General features: G+C 36.8%; 1 protein-coding gene across 7 annotated transcripts in view; it reads right to left on the reverse strand.

Moving 5' to 3' along the window:
• The window catches only part of FBXL4 (F-box and leucine rich repeat protein 4), a 56,797-nt gene that overhangs the window by 11,985 nt on the left and 29,417 nt on the right, over nucleotides 1-15,395 (reverse strand). For all 7 annotated transcript variants that reach the window (XR_006180840.1, XM_042880982.1, XM_042880972.1 and 4 more), the window contains 3 exons: nucleotides 14,342-14,555; nucleotides 2,723-2,794; nucleotides 1,247-1,559 (listed from right to left, as the gene is read on the reverse strand). Coding sequence is in view for 6 of the 7 variants with exons in the window: in XM_042880982.1 (XP_042736916.1) it covers nucleotides 1,247-1,559; nucleotides 2,723-2,794; nucleotides 14,342-14,555 (599 nt within the window). In the remaining variant the exon portion in view is untranslated. The remainder of the gene's footprint in view (nucleotides 1-1,246; nucleotides 1,560-2,722; nucleotides 2,795-14,341; nucleotides 14,556-15,395) is intronic.

Below are 15,395 nucleotides of genomic sequence, written 5' to 3' on the forward strand. Positions count from 1 at the left end.
AACCATAGGCAAAAGCATATATTAACACCCGAAAACTTATGCATTAATCCAGAATAATATGTACTAAGTGGACTTAAGTTTTCATCAGTTCATTCTCCTTCCATGTTGGAGAGAAGGTAGCTTTCTAATTTATAGATAAGTAAAACTAAAACTAAGTAAAAGAGCATTTACTATCTATATTGTGGTGACAACTTGCAGCCACGTGGTAAATTTTTGTAATGAGAAACACAGGTAAGGCTTAAGCTTGCTTGTAACATTCTTTGAGTAAAAGGCACTGTTTCTCTGGAGCACCACTCCCAACCTAAATGTATTACCTTCTCAAAATATTATTAAATACTGAAAATAAGCAGTACAACTACTTTCTTCTCTTTAATAATTTAAATCTTCATTTTTCAACCAACCTTGTGAAAATAAGTTAAGACAAGGATGAAGAAATTTTCCCCACATCAATGTTAAGACTACCATCACTGTCACAGACTGTTCCTTTTAAAGATAATCCCACATTCTGCCACAGAAAGAATAAAACTACAATTCCCAAAGTCCTTACTCAAGATCCGACACATATTTAGTTTGGATTTCCCAAACTGTTTTTAGCTATAGACAGCACAGATTATTAGAAATCTAAGATTTGATGCATTCTTTGCATCTCATCACTTCTTTTCCACCTCAGTGGTAATTCCATTTAAAGTTTTGTTATTAATAACATTTTTCCCTTTAAAGAGACAAATTCAATTCCTGTTAAAAGAGACAAAGATTGCTAATACTGCCAGGCGAACCTATACTGTGCAAAACCAGAAACCCGTTTATTAATCAGGAAGTCCCACTATCAATATACTTTGTCACACTTTATAGAAATTAAAAAACAAAAGCAGAAACAAGAAGAGGAGACTGCATCTTCTGAAGCAAAATCAAAAGATTTCCGTTAAATATACTGATTATCATGAAACTAAAAGTTACTGGAACAAATACACAATTCTTAGCTTAAGTAACATATGTAAGTAAACAATCAAATTACACAATTAGTAGAATCTAAAGAATTTAGGTGTCAGAAAACAATTGCAGTTACTACTTATCTCTCATTTCTTTCCACAAGCTAAGTCATATTTTTATACAAACATATAAATATATATAAATACATCTAGGCAGCAGTTTGACCACATGGATTCCTTTTATAACTCAGGCTTCTGAGAACAGTAAAATATATACCAATAGTAAAATATATACCAATATTCCTACATTTTCTTACCCAATATATCTAGCTGCCGTAAATGAGTACAGTTAGCTGCAAGCTCTTCAATGTCTGTGTCACACACAGACCTGTTGGCCGTAAGAAAGAGCTTTTGTAAGTTCGGGAGTTTACGTGCAAGGTTTGTGAAACAACCCGTACTGCTCTGTAACGTGGGGCACCAGCCGAGATCAAGTTCTTCCAAAAGCTGGCAGCCTGAAGCCAACTCTGCTATTCCATTTTCAGTTATGTTTTTACATCTCCAAAGATCCAGACTGCGAAGCTTTTTGCATTTTGCTCCCATCATGCTTGCTATAAGATCATAGTCTTCAATCTGCAAGGAAAATAAACATTTTGTCATGTATACCACCCTTCTAGACACACATAGGTGCTTCAAGATTTATTTGCTAACACATCCACAGATCCATCCTAAGCATCTGTCGCTTCTAAAGAGCTCTGAAAATTACTCACTGTACACTGAGGTCTACTCCTACATGAGACAAAAATAAAGTTCCTATTTACTCCCAGACATACGTGCTTTTATATTCACTTGACACTGAGGATCAGTGAAAATGCAGTTAGAAGTTCATTTTCTTTGAAAACTCCCTCCTTTTCTTCAAGAGATTATTAAAATTGTATTTATGACAATAGAAACAGCAACTACAAGTGTTTTTGCATTAAAGAGGGCACCTATTTTCATTCTAGGTTGATCACTTGCTACACTTCCTTATGGGAACATTACTGTTTACCTCAGACAAGCCAAAGGTGCTCAAAGTACCCCAACTCCACAGGTAGAAGAAATGAAATCCACTATCAAAAATCATAGGAAGACTAGAGTTGCTGGAAAATAGCGTGCTGCTTTCTTCCTCTGCCCATGAGTCAAAGTGGGGAAGGCTGAGTCAATTCTGCTTTGTCACTTGCTTCTGAAACTGCAGGGAAGTTTACCTGATGTGTTGTCAGATGCGTTTATCACCAGAGACAGAAAGTTAAGTCCCAGTGCATACAACCCTGATATGCATGTTCAGTAAAGTTTAGATGAGCTCTGTGCAGGGATTCCAAGCCCCATATTTTCTTTCTTCAATTCAGTGTGCGTGCCCAGGAAGTCTACATGACTCAAATAGCTTCTGCTGAAAACATTCTTGTGCTTATGATTGTAGTGTCACACACAAGTCTTGGTTTGCTATGAATTATGACTTGGTCTGAATTTCCAAAAAAAAAAGTCTTAATTGTTTTGGTGACTATGCACATAAGAAATGTTCCAAAATTTAGGAAGAGGATGAAGAGCAATGGAAAAAAAAAAACACCACAAGCTAGATTTTAAACCTGTGAAACTGACATACAATCTTTAAAAAGATGATTAAGTTACATCCAGCTCGAATCTTTCGGAAGTTTGATACCTCATCTAACATCAACCCAGCATTTAACACAACTCTGTGAAACACAATCAGGTCAAGTTTAGAAGTACAGGTGTGCGCACACAGCACTCCAGCTACTCACCATGACGCAGCTGCCCAGGCTGAGGTGTTGAAGCTCTGAGCAGAAGTTCAGGATACTGAGCAGGGCTGTTTGCTGCCACAAGGGAATGCATCAGAAGGAAATATGGAACGTGAAACAAAGAGAAGAGGTCAATTAAGCATTAAAGGCTGTCACTGCATTTCCTGAAACACAGCTCAAAACTCTGTTACAGACACAACAAATGCCACTTAATGAGTCCCCAGGTAATCTGCCCATTGATTGGCTTAAAGTAACAGTAATCATTACAAACCTTTACACAAGTCACTTTGGATGTGGTTTTGAATTGCCCTGAAGATACCTATCCACTCATGACCTATCAGCTCATTTCCCCCAGGAAAGCTGCTGAAGAATAAGTGTGGCAAGTTCAAACAACCGGCAAGGCCAGACCAAAATCACAAAGGGCTGGTGACACACCAGCAGAACAGCAGAGCACTGACATTCTCTCATCGGCCGCAGCCTGATGGAACTGCCAATAGAGCAGCGCAGCATTGGGACCGAGCTGGTGACTTTAATGTCAAAGGAGTCTCCGTGCTGACAGGGATGCTGACAACCATTGAGCACCTGTCACTACCAGCATACGGGCTGAAACAGATATAATGTGTACTTTACAGTCATGTTTCTGCCATTTATCACAGCCATTCTTTTCAGAAAGTACTGCACATTACTCAGCCTGAAATTATACTGGAACGCAGATGTATCTTACAAAATGCTAAGTACATGGCTATTCTGTTCTATGACAAGTGAAACCTCATGGTTTTTTATTTGCATTTCTAAAATAGAGAAAAGACTCCTCTGCATTGTCTGTAGCCATATTCTGTTTTGTGGTTTGAAATATAAACAAGTGCAGAGAAGGACACAGCCTGGGATTTAAAACAGAAATATCTGTGCACCATACCTGACACATTTACCACTTAATTAGTTTTTGTAAGCTTGAAGACTACAGTAAGTTCCGTAAGATAACTAAAGTCTGTGTATGTATATAGGATACACAACAGTCTCTCTCATACACACACAAGAAAAAGAAGCAGTATACAAAGGACAAAATCAACTGCTAACGTGTACAATTTCTACAGGAATACCAGTAAACTATTTGTAGACATGTGAACTATAAAAGATACCTATCTATATGTGCTAATATAAAGTCGTTTGTTTTCACACACCTAATGGTAAAATGCTTTACTGAGTTTTTTCAGTCATTATATTCCAAAGAAACTCAGCAGGACCATTATCTTTTTTCATGGCACTGTGAAGAACTACGTGATCCCTTGCACTGAAACACTGGCAGATGTAGAACACAGACAGTGGGTAGAGTATTCATGGAGACCATTCCAGACATCTAATTTAGGCATCTCAAGGGAGCAATTAGAAACACCCAATACTTAACATGGATAGAACTTCAGCTGCCAGCTTGGCCTTCTGAGATTTGATTTCCCAAAAGCAGCCTGAAGGTTGAGGATACAAACAAGCCTTCCTCACAAACATCTTTGCAGAGGTCTTACAAAGCCACTATCTGCTTGCTCAACTGACTTTCATTTATGTTTTTAAAGAGAAGGGTAAACTAGGGAATTAAACATAACAGCATTAAAAAGTCATTATAAAAGAGGTAACACTTAGGAGCACTTTAAAGCTAGTAAATGTGTAAATATCCAATGTGTTTAAACTAAAGTACTTATTAAGTAAGCGCTTTATTTGGAGCATTAAAAATGAATAAACGAGCAACTCTAATAGAGTGAGAAATCCTTTATTCTTTTCCTCCCTGAAAACTCTGCGCTTTAGAACCTACTCAGACTTCCAAAATAAATAAAGAAATCCTTACATCTCTCTATAAATCTTAAATATCAGAGCTAAAAGCATCAGTCTCTTAATATCCAATGCTAAGCAGGTTTTCCTCCAGGTGACTCTACAATAAAACTGAATAACTCAATGTATTTGACCACGTTTTTTTCTGCAGTAGTTTCTAAAGTGAAATTTAAACAATGGCCTGAAAGGACAGAAAGCAGCAATACTTTTCCTTAATTGACATAATTCAGAAGCATATAGATACGCTGAGCAGACTGAGGACGTAAGATCTATTCCATAATGACACTCCTTTAGGGAAGAGTGATCTAGGTAAGGAGATCAATATTCATAGTGGTCTTGATCACAAAAATAAGCTAATGTGAACAGGAATTTAGTGACTCTCTCAGAATACTTTAGTCCAAGGGAGTCCTTCCTGTACTATATGCACTGAGTCCACATTTTCAGAGGTCTTTTCACAACTTGTAATAGCTAAAGTATTACTTTAAACAACAATTTAAAACAAAAAAAAAAAAAAAAAACAAAACAAAACAAAAAAAAAAGAAAAAACAACAGGAAGAAGATAAGCACCAGAAACGTGAGTAATAAAAAAGCATCATGGTAGAACACCATAGCATACCATCACACAGCCTGCCAAATCTAGCCCAAGAGTAAACAATAAGTTACTCAATAGTAGCTACACTCAGTGTAGGTTAATTCTTCTTCTGGAGCATGCACAGGCCTCAACACAAGAAAGCAGACTTTCTTCAGAAGCTGTGCCTGTTCTCCCATAACTGGAGGCTGTTTCTGCATATGTCAAGAGGAAAAAAAAAGAAAAACAAAAAACAACCACCTTTCTTTGAATATGCCTAGTTGAACCTCAGTCAATTGCAAATACAGGTGGTAAAGGACATCAAAATAGCAGGAAAGAATGGCAGCTCACAGAATACATATGCACTGCACATCAAGAACTATCATTGTAATAACCTGACTCTGTTTCAAGCCATCTGTCTGTACAATTCATCTCTCTGACTTGTCTTGAACACAAGATGAGTGATAACATTCCTGTGTAAGCAGAGAAGAATGAGGCAATCACCTGACCTTGAAGCTGTAAGGCAGGCCAAACCTCAGATGTCAGAGCTCGTTATAAGAGGAGCACAGGCCACCTAAATTCTGGACCAGCAAGCTTCAACTGGAGAGAATCCAATTGCACTTCCTCAGCCAAGCAGAGGCTGTCAAATCAAAGACTCCCCACATAACACTTCATTTGTGAGCTTAGTAGCGAAGATATGCATAGTTTGGAGACTTTCTAAGGTTGCCCTGTAGCAAAGGTAAGGGCTGGTTTTGAACCGGCTCCCCTTCATGCATGCTCAAACTGCAGAAGGCAAACAGTAGACACCTCAGTGGTCCAAATTTCTTCTGCCATCCAATCAAAGCAGTAACTGGTGAACAGTCAATTTTTATAAGACAGCACAAACAGCAGGAAGAAGAGTTCTGAGCAGTCAAATAAGATCCTATTATCCATTTCCAGGAATGGTTTTTAGATGATGAAAATGCTTACAGCTGAAGTCACGCACAAATTGCTTGAGGAGAGAAGACTGGCATCAAGCTGCACAGAAGGATGACACAATACTGCTGTTAAACACAGCCTTTTAGAACAGATTATAGAAATATTTTACGGCACAACAGTTAGTCCCAAACCTCAGAAATGGAAAGGAGACACCCTGAAGAGTCTCTGAAGTCTTTAAGAACAGGCTAGACTAACATGTCAGAAACGACATCAACAGAGTTGATCCTGTCTTGGACAAGAAGAGAGATTACCTTTTGAAATCCTAACTCATTCCACATGAGACAAGAGAGTTCTGCCCAAACATGAGTAAGTCTTTCATTTGGTAACACAGCTGGCCTGGAACACATTTCTGTGCTATGCATACCACAGTTAAATAGCTGATACTGGACTAACTTCCATCCTACCTGCCTTTGTAAAGACCTTACACATCACATGTACATTCTGACTTGCAAGTTGCAAGAGTGCAGCTGGCTTGAATGGACAGTGGAGAAATCAAATACTGGTGACAGAGTAATACATCTAGTAAGGCTGAATCCCACTGCAATTTTTTCAGGACTTTTTGCATTCATGATCCAACCAGAAGTGCAAATTATTTCTGATGTTGGTATGATAAGGAAAGCATCCAAGAGATATGATATCCTGAGATTAGTATCACTTAACAGAAAAGCCCCTTCTGTCTATAGTACACTTGGCTCACTCATGAAGGATGCACTTTCAGTCTTGGACCATCTACTCGCTGCAGTTTCACCGTCAAATAGTCCAGAATATAAAGCTTTTTACAAATACAGAAGACGGTTATGATACACCGGCTCTGCCATAATAAGAACATTTTGCCTGTGGAATACTAATGGAAGAACTACAGAAAAAATAACATAGTTTTACTTCTAAGGTTGGGATAGGTCTACATGTTTTTATAAACTCTTTACAGAAAGATCTTAAACTTCTTCTACTTTTAATGCTGGGAACAAAAAAAAAAAAGTCTGCTTTTTTTCCCCTACAGTGCAATCAGAAGAAACGGGTCTGATATAGACTGGAAATTCTTGCAGCCCCCTCAATGAAGCAAGACAGCCTAAATACTTCACAAGTCTCTCTTCTCCTGTAATTTTTCCTTTTTTTGTTGTTTTTTTTTTGAGTGAAGTAAATGCTGACAAAATCTCAAACTCTGATAGGCTGTTTTCTCCATTTTTTAAACTAGACTTCCCTTGCTTCCTATGTTTTTGATCACTGAATTACTAAATCTCTGGCAATCACACATGAAAAATTCTGAGTTTTGCATGAATACATATTTCAACATTGAAATTTCAAGTTAGGAGTAGAAAAAAAAGCTTAAATTTCTTCCCTCCATAATTGCCTTATATGAAAGGACAAAGTTGTTATTATTTTTTCTTATCAGTTCCAAATGACAACCTCATCTCCAATGTTCCCTGCCCCATGCCCCCAACCCTGTTGTTTCCGCTTACGTTCACATAGTTATATAACATTAGTCTCAGGCAAATATCAGATAACATGCCTATATTTGCAGGCTTACCACAATGAGAATATTGCATTTTTCCATAATATCAAGGAATTAATTTAAGAGAGTTCCTTAAGACCACAATTTCTTTTCTCATATTTCAGTTACTTATCTCTCCTTTAAAAACGCATCTTGAAGAGCCCTTGCAGCGAGTTGCTCTTGCATATGAGTTTTTGCAGTTGTTATATTTAATAACAGGTGCTATCACAGTATTTACTGATGATTGTAGGCATCATTGTCATCTTATTTTACCGATCTATGTTAAAATATTGTTTAAAACATTTGCTTTCAGGTTAGAATCAGGCTTTCTAGAACTATATTAAACAACTGTACCAGCTAACTTTTATACAACTTGATTCCACGAGCAATCACCTTTTTATAAAGCAGAAAGAAAATTATCAAAAGATTTGATCAGGCAAACAGTAAAGATTTACAGAACCCCAAATACTGAGTAGTCCTGTCACATACTGTTTGTGTACAAGTCAAATTCACATTTCTCAATGCACTCAGCTAAAAAAGTTGATATAGCAATCAGACATTTACTACAAGCCATCAAAAAACAGTATACATGTGATGCAACACAGTTATACTTTGGAATGCTATTAATCTGACAGAACGCCTGACAACAGTATTCCTTTCAGTAAGAACTAATAACCTGAGTGAAAACCCAAAACACGAGTGTATTAACTGGGCAAGCAGGAGATAACTGCAAAGTACTCTTAAGTGTTCTATCTTCCTAATAGAAGTCACAGTCAGTGTCCTGTCCCTTAAAATTCTGCAACAAGAAACAGATGGAAAACTGGACAGACTACGGTGAGGCCAATGAAATGTACCATCTCTCTCAACCCTTCAATTGAACCCACACTGTCTTAAGTTGAGCCTTCAAAATATTCTCAGAAATTCATTCACAGAAACCTTTCTCTACTCATGATGTGAACAGAGGCTTTCCTTCTGTACTCAAAAGGTTTAAATTTACAACAAAGGAGATCAGAACCAGCTGGTTCAGGCCAACAAACTTACAGTTATTTGCTTGGGAACAGATTCGCTCAAAACAACTCAGCCTTCAACATACACATAGTAAGTGCTGCCTCTACCGCTGCAAATACAAAACTGCTTCATTGACAACTGCCTTGTTCTGCACAAAAGTAATACGGCACAGCAATTACTGTCATGCAGTCAAAAAATAAAGATGATAAAGAAAGTAGCAAATGAATATACTATACCTACCCCACCTTGAACTCCTATAAGAAATACTGTTTTATTATCAACCAAATTCAGCTGCTTCGTCTACCAGAGCAAACACCTAACATATCTTTTAATGCGAACACTCTCGCTGCATCATTCTGGACAGCTGCAGTACCAACATTGTCATTATCATTAGATGCACTCAAAGTCAAATAAACTGTTCAAAGGTGAAGAACAGAAAAACAGAATGATGATGATGGCTGGCAGCAGAATTCAAGTCACAGTGAGAGATGCAATGGGCACTGTGGCACGGCTGTGGGCATGGCCTGCTACCCCAAAAATCATGCATACCTCCTGCGGACTAAGCATTCTCCACTCAACAGGCAGGTGAAGCTTTCCTTCACTGCTCTCAACCATTTCAGGTTTTGCTTTGTGACGTTTTGAAGTTCTAAAGTTTATGAGTGTAGAAACCTCAAAGTGGCTAAGGAAACAAAGAAAATCTTTTGTATGCTCTGCTGGTAAAGGAGTCCTGTACAGCACCCTCTGCACAGCCCGAAGGAAGAGAAGGAAAGCGTGCTACCTGGGGCTGCCCAAAGGCCACACTGGCAGCACACACCTCCTGCATCCCACTTCCAGGGAAACAAGAAACTCCTGCCACTGGGATAATGACCTTTCTGAAAGCACTGATAACTCTTCCCCTAAAAGAAACATCCTGGATTATCGTCCTTTGCACTATAGTTCCCCCTCTCACTGCCACAAACTCTGCCATGTATAGCTCTTGCCAAGATATTTCAGGAAGTGAAGATAATTACTTCTAACTACAATAAAAAATAATGAAGACACTTAACTAGATGTGAACTCAGCTTTGGGGCTTCCGGAAATTTCTTAGTGAATAGCAACCACTATATGCACCTGTGTAATGTGGAGACAAATAATCTCAATGGCAGCACATCAGTGAATTCCTCTTTTGAACTGCAGCTATTACTATACATGACTACAGTACCTTTGGAATGGCAACTTATTTCTGTATGTAAAACCAGATGAAAGGAAGTTCTAATACAACTCCTTGCAAGAAAAAAAAGATAACCTCATAATTTGAACCCATTGTCAGTAATGGAGAAAATTCGATCCAATTTTGGCTTAAATAAGTAAAAATACAGAAAAATTGTTATGAGTATTTTCCATCAGTCCTTTAAAAAACAATATATTGTAACCAATTTCTTACTTATCACAGTCTTAATCTTTCGTCAATGAAGAAGTTCTATTTCATAGTTACAACAAAGAATGCTTTATCATACTAGAACTTCCTGGGTCAAAAAAGCACACAAATAAGAAAACTCCCTGATCAGCAGGCATCAAGGCCCTGTACTGCCTATTTGTCACTGGCTCAATTCTCTTCTAAGAACATACCTTCTAGCTAGAAGCTTTCACTGTTTTTCCGTTTTAGCAACTCTTAATCCTAAGGATTTGTGCCCAAGCCAATGAAATTTTATCCAGGCTGAAAAGTCTCAGACAACAGTTGTCAGAAATACAGCATCACCCATAAGAGGTTACTTCTAAGACATCTGATTTTATGTCAGCATTAACTTTTCCATTGCTCATGACATAAAAAAAAAGCAAGATTCCTATGTGTCTTCCAGGTATCCGAAATCCTCCAATATCTTTTCTAACAGTGGCCCAAATTCTGAATTTGCTCTTGTTCAGAGATATCTTGTTATAACTTGTAAAAACAATATTTTAAAATGTGTGCAAAGTCATTTGTCCAGATGATTTTAAGTCAGTTCATTTTGTATTTCAATTTGTATCTCTAATACAAGCTTTAAATTTTTTCTTCACGTGCTATAAAGAATTCATCATACCATGCAACATGAAATATACAATCATACATTAAAAATTACAGCCAGCAATAATGAGACTGAAGTTTTTCTACTGTAATTGTGGCTTTGGTTTCTTTAAAATAGAATTTTGACAGAGCTGCATGTATGGGTGAAATACCTCGTAATAAGCATTACATCAAGATAACGGACTCAAGCCATAAAGACACGCATTGCCCATTACTGTACACAATAATGCCGTCTTTGTTCATTGTGGTTTTTAAATACATCAATGCCAACAAGTGCTTAAACTATGCTGAGAATATGCTCTCAATGAATAAATGCTAAGGAGTCGTGTATCAGCAAATACCAGAACTTCCAGCACAAAAACTCACAAATATAATAGGGGACTTGAGTTAGCAGAACTTAACATTTACAAAAAATTGGGATTTGTTTCTCAAAGCATGTTACAAATTATTTCAAGCAGATGTAGAATCAAAACCTTTCTTAATGAATTGAAAGCTTGGAAAACGGCTGCATTCAGTGCAGAGGATCACAGCGATCTAAGAATTTTTGTTTTGCTTTTGTTTGGCTTCAAACAAGTTAGCAGAAGTCACTGGGCACTCCTTGAAAAACAGTGTGGAAAGTATTTTCGTGGTGCTGGGAGCTTCACCGTAGAAGCTGGAAACCAACTCTGTAAACAGAAAATTCCACTCAGTACGTCAAGGAAATGTATTGCCTTAACATTCAGCAGGGTTAGGACCAAAGATCATAAACTCTTTCAAAATATAAATGAGGTGTTTATCATGCTGAAAGACAGTAAGTAGAAGAACGTCAGAATTGCGCATCTCACTGAAAGCATGCACTTAAAATTTGGAGCTTACAGAGACAGTATGTTTTTTAAAGAAAAATCTGTTCAAAGGTAACAGCTAAAACAAGAAACTGCCAAAAGGACTGCTCAGGTGATTACATAGTATGTTGCAAATTTTCAGTTTGTTTTCCTATGTCTCACATGTAAAAATTAATTTTCTGCAGAGTATTTTCCCAGAACTTATCTTTTAGCATCGTAATCACATAAGCAGAAAAGTATGAGTAATTTAAATGTCAGTTTGTCCCTTTTTCCATTAAAAAAGAGAAAGCAAGATGTAGTCTGAGTAATAGTACAGGTAATTTGTTTTTATTTGAACACTTCTTTAATGTTAATGCTGTACCTTATAAAGCATCATGCAGGAACATAAACAGCTTTACGATCATACAGACAAGACGGACAGGGAAGGTTAATTCCATAATCTATGTTACTTAATGACACACCTAAATTAACAACTAGAAGAACAAGCTGTACTGTTCATGCAGATGTGCTCTAGCACAGTACTGCATTTTCAACGGGGACTGATACTTGCAGAGAAAGAATATAACCCCTTTTACACAGGCATCACAAATAACAGAGGAGTACTTCTTCAAATGTCAGCAAAAGCTTTAATTCCTATTTCTTTCTTTTCTTTTTCTCTTTAGTGTTGCCATTTGGGGCACACAGAAATATGATCACTTCCATTAAATAATTCAACTTGCGTTTACTTTGATCAGCTGTGACAATAAATTCGTCTGACTGTTTACAAGCGTAAAAGGTATCGCCTTCTCTATTTGATCCAGTTTCACTACATTTCAATTTCAGTGACTGTGTCTAATTGTGCAGCAAGATGCACAAAAAGAAAACTGTGATACCCTACAGGACATCCCATTTCAAGTCAACCTTTTACTTGTATCACTCCATATTCATTCCCTCTTCACGTTTTCACAACTGCTTCAAATTCTCCAGGAGCACATCATCCCAATCCTACATCAAGGAGATTAATAAACAGGGATGCCATCTTTGCATCACAAAAAAAAAAGATAAATAAATAAAAAAAATGACATGTTAATATTTATGATAGGATCTGAACCTTTGCCACTCTAGAATATGATGTGAGAAGAAAATTAAGATAAAAAAACTTGGTTTGTTCTTCAGAGAAAAAAACAAGAAGCTACTAATTTATTTAAGGAAATGGTGTACCAAATGGAATGAAAGGATTTTTTATTTGCCTTTTTCTTTTGAATTCTGAGAAAGAATTTCTGCACAGAACCATAGCACACATAGCTTAGCTCATCTCACCTTCTTACTTTCTCTTAACAAACACATACTTGTTAGCAGTTTTCTGTAGTTGATTCAGAGCCTCAGATTCTTCTCTCTGAGCAGTTCCAGCCTTATTCCAATAAGAATATAATGCCAAGTTACTTATTAAACATTAGAATTGCTCCATTGTTTGAAGCTCCAGCAAGGAATCAGCAGTAGATATTTAACAAAAAAAAAAAACAACCCAAAACAATAAAATAACAAAAAAAAAAAAAATCAAGAATGCTTACAATTCTCTGATGTGTTTTAGAGAAGTCTAGTTTGCTCCAGAGCATACTGGATCAAACTATCTATCTAGTCTTGTTTGCATGTAGTTACTACCTAACATCCTAGTATCAGATGAAGAGCACAGAAGGAAAAGCAGCCTAATTTTTACAGGAAAAAACAGACATTTGTATGAAAAGAAAGTAATGGGGAGAAAAGTAAAGTTATTTTTATTGAACTGTCACTTCTGTAACCCTAATCCTCTGATTCAAATACTATGTTACATTTTCCTTTACTTTCTCACCTGTGAGGCATAGTGTATGTTGGTAAAAAGCTTCATAATAACAAGCAACATAAAAGCATCCTGTCCAACTTGCCTACTTATGTCTCTAAAAATTTCTCTTATATGTTTTGTAAGGAGCAGTGCTTTTTATTTAAACTTATTTAAAAAAAAATAAGCAAATCCCCAAGTTTGATTGTGAACAAATTTTCTTGTTAGCTACAAGCAGGCACTTGCTCATACACAAAAGTCAATTTAAAGCTTAAAAAAAAAATTAAAAAAAAAAAAATCAGGGAATCTTTACTATCTACAGCCAATCCAATTTCAAGTTCTTCTCAGCAAATGATAGCTGAGAAGTGACAGTCACCAGTCAGGTTCAGAAGGAATTTAGGTGCTGCTCTATTACAAATGTGAAATCTCAAACTAAGTTACTTGACTAAAATCAAGAAGATTGTTCAATCATCAGTAGAAACAAAATTATACAATCACAGAATCATAGAATGGCCTGCGTTGAAAAGGACCACAATGATCATCTGATACAATGATCTGAGATCCTTGAAGATGATTTCTGCCAGAGCACAGAGATGACCAGTACTTTTCAGACTTTCTGAAAAACCTGCACCAATTATCTCTACTACAAAGCCCACACAAAATGAGGTAAGGAGATTCACCCAAGATTTACAGAAAGACTACAGAGCTACAAACACAACAGATACATCCAAGGTAGAATGAATCAGAAGTCTATCCAAAAGCACTTAAAAGCAGGGCTGACTAATTCTTTAGTTTGGAGAAGAAAAAAAAAAAAGGTAATTGTTAAGTGTATGTAAGATTTCAAAACACAGACTAAATACCATGAAGTAATAAGTTATTAAGGGACACTATTTTTGCTGTAATTGCCAACAAAACCTACAGCAAATGCCTACAATTCAAGATGGTTGACCTTCTAACTATCTTGCATTAACTCTAACACCATTACAACTAGCTAAACCTTGGATGAGGAAGCACATGGAGTACCAAAAAAAAAACACCAAACCAAACATAAGAAAACAACTTGAAGCGCATGCTGGGCATTAAAACACTTTTTCCTACCTCCACTTTTGTTCGGTAAAGAACAAGACGCTTGAGGCTGCCCACTTTGGCTATGTGGTTGAAAGCTTGAGGTGGTATCTTATCACATGATGAGAGATTTAATTCCTGAAGATTAGGACACGTTTCAGTAATGACCTCCAAACATGTTTCATTGAGGAAATGGCCACAAGACAACTCAAGACGTACAAGTTCAGAGCCACAGACTTTCAAGAACCTGCAAAAAAATTCACATTTCTGGTGAAAAATAAATCTTTGAATAATGCTAAAACTGTAAGCATGGTAAGCATGGTAAAACAGGAAATACTTTCTTCCAGCAATGAAAAACGTACAGACTACAGCACTAATTCAGATATACATCTGAATTAATTAATGGAAAATATGATTAGGTTAAAGTAAATTAATCATAACCACTCTGAAGAAATTACTTGTGAACCAAATCTGTACAGATCCTGAAGAGCAAACTAATGAGTTGCTGAGTTAGACATCATATTCGAAAACTAAAGGTGGTCTGACAGTTAACACTGTTTCATCAGCATTAGATACCATATGTAACCTAGATATTATAGTTTTTGTATAAAACAGTATTTGATACATACATTTTAAGAAACACAAAAGACTATATTAAGCTATACACGATATGAGGACACTGATGCCATTAAAGCAGCTGTAGAAAACAATTCTACCTTGAAAGCAAATTGCAAAATCATCACTGCAAGGGGTAAAGAAAAACAAAGGTTTTGCTGGCCTTGAATATTCAGTTTAGAAAGTTGGAAGATGCTTCCTTCTTGCAATTTGCTCCCAGACAATGAAGGCATTACAAAATGACACTAAAGAATAATGAGGACTTGATGTCCCTTTCTCAAGATGCACGTTATTAAATCTTCTTTCCTTATTTTTCATTATACACTTATGTCTACCTGTTATTCATGATCACCAACTTTCCTGATTCATCTTGCATGCTACCCAGCGCCCTGCCTTACTTTCCATTATACAGATCCTATGCAACAGGGAGAGAAAAGGAGATTGCAGAGTGCAACCTCCACTCCAGGAAGCT

This window comes from Lagopus leucura, unplaced genomic scaffold (assembly GCF_019238085.1).
Source record: "Lagopus leucura isolate 7727_CA_CO unplaced genomic scaffold, USGS_WTPT01 Super-Scaffold_73, whole genome shotgun sequence".
NCBI classification, from domain to species: Eukaryota; Metazoa; Chordata; class Aves; order Galliformes; family Phasianidae; genus Lagopus; species Lagopus leucura.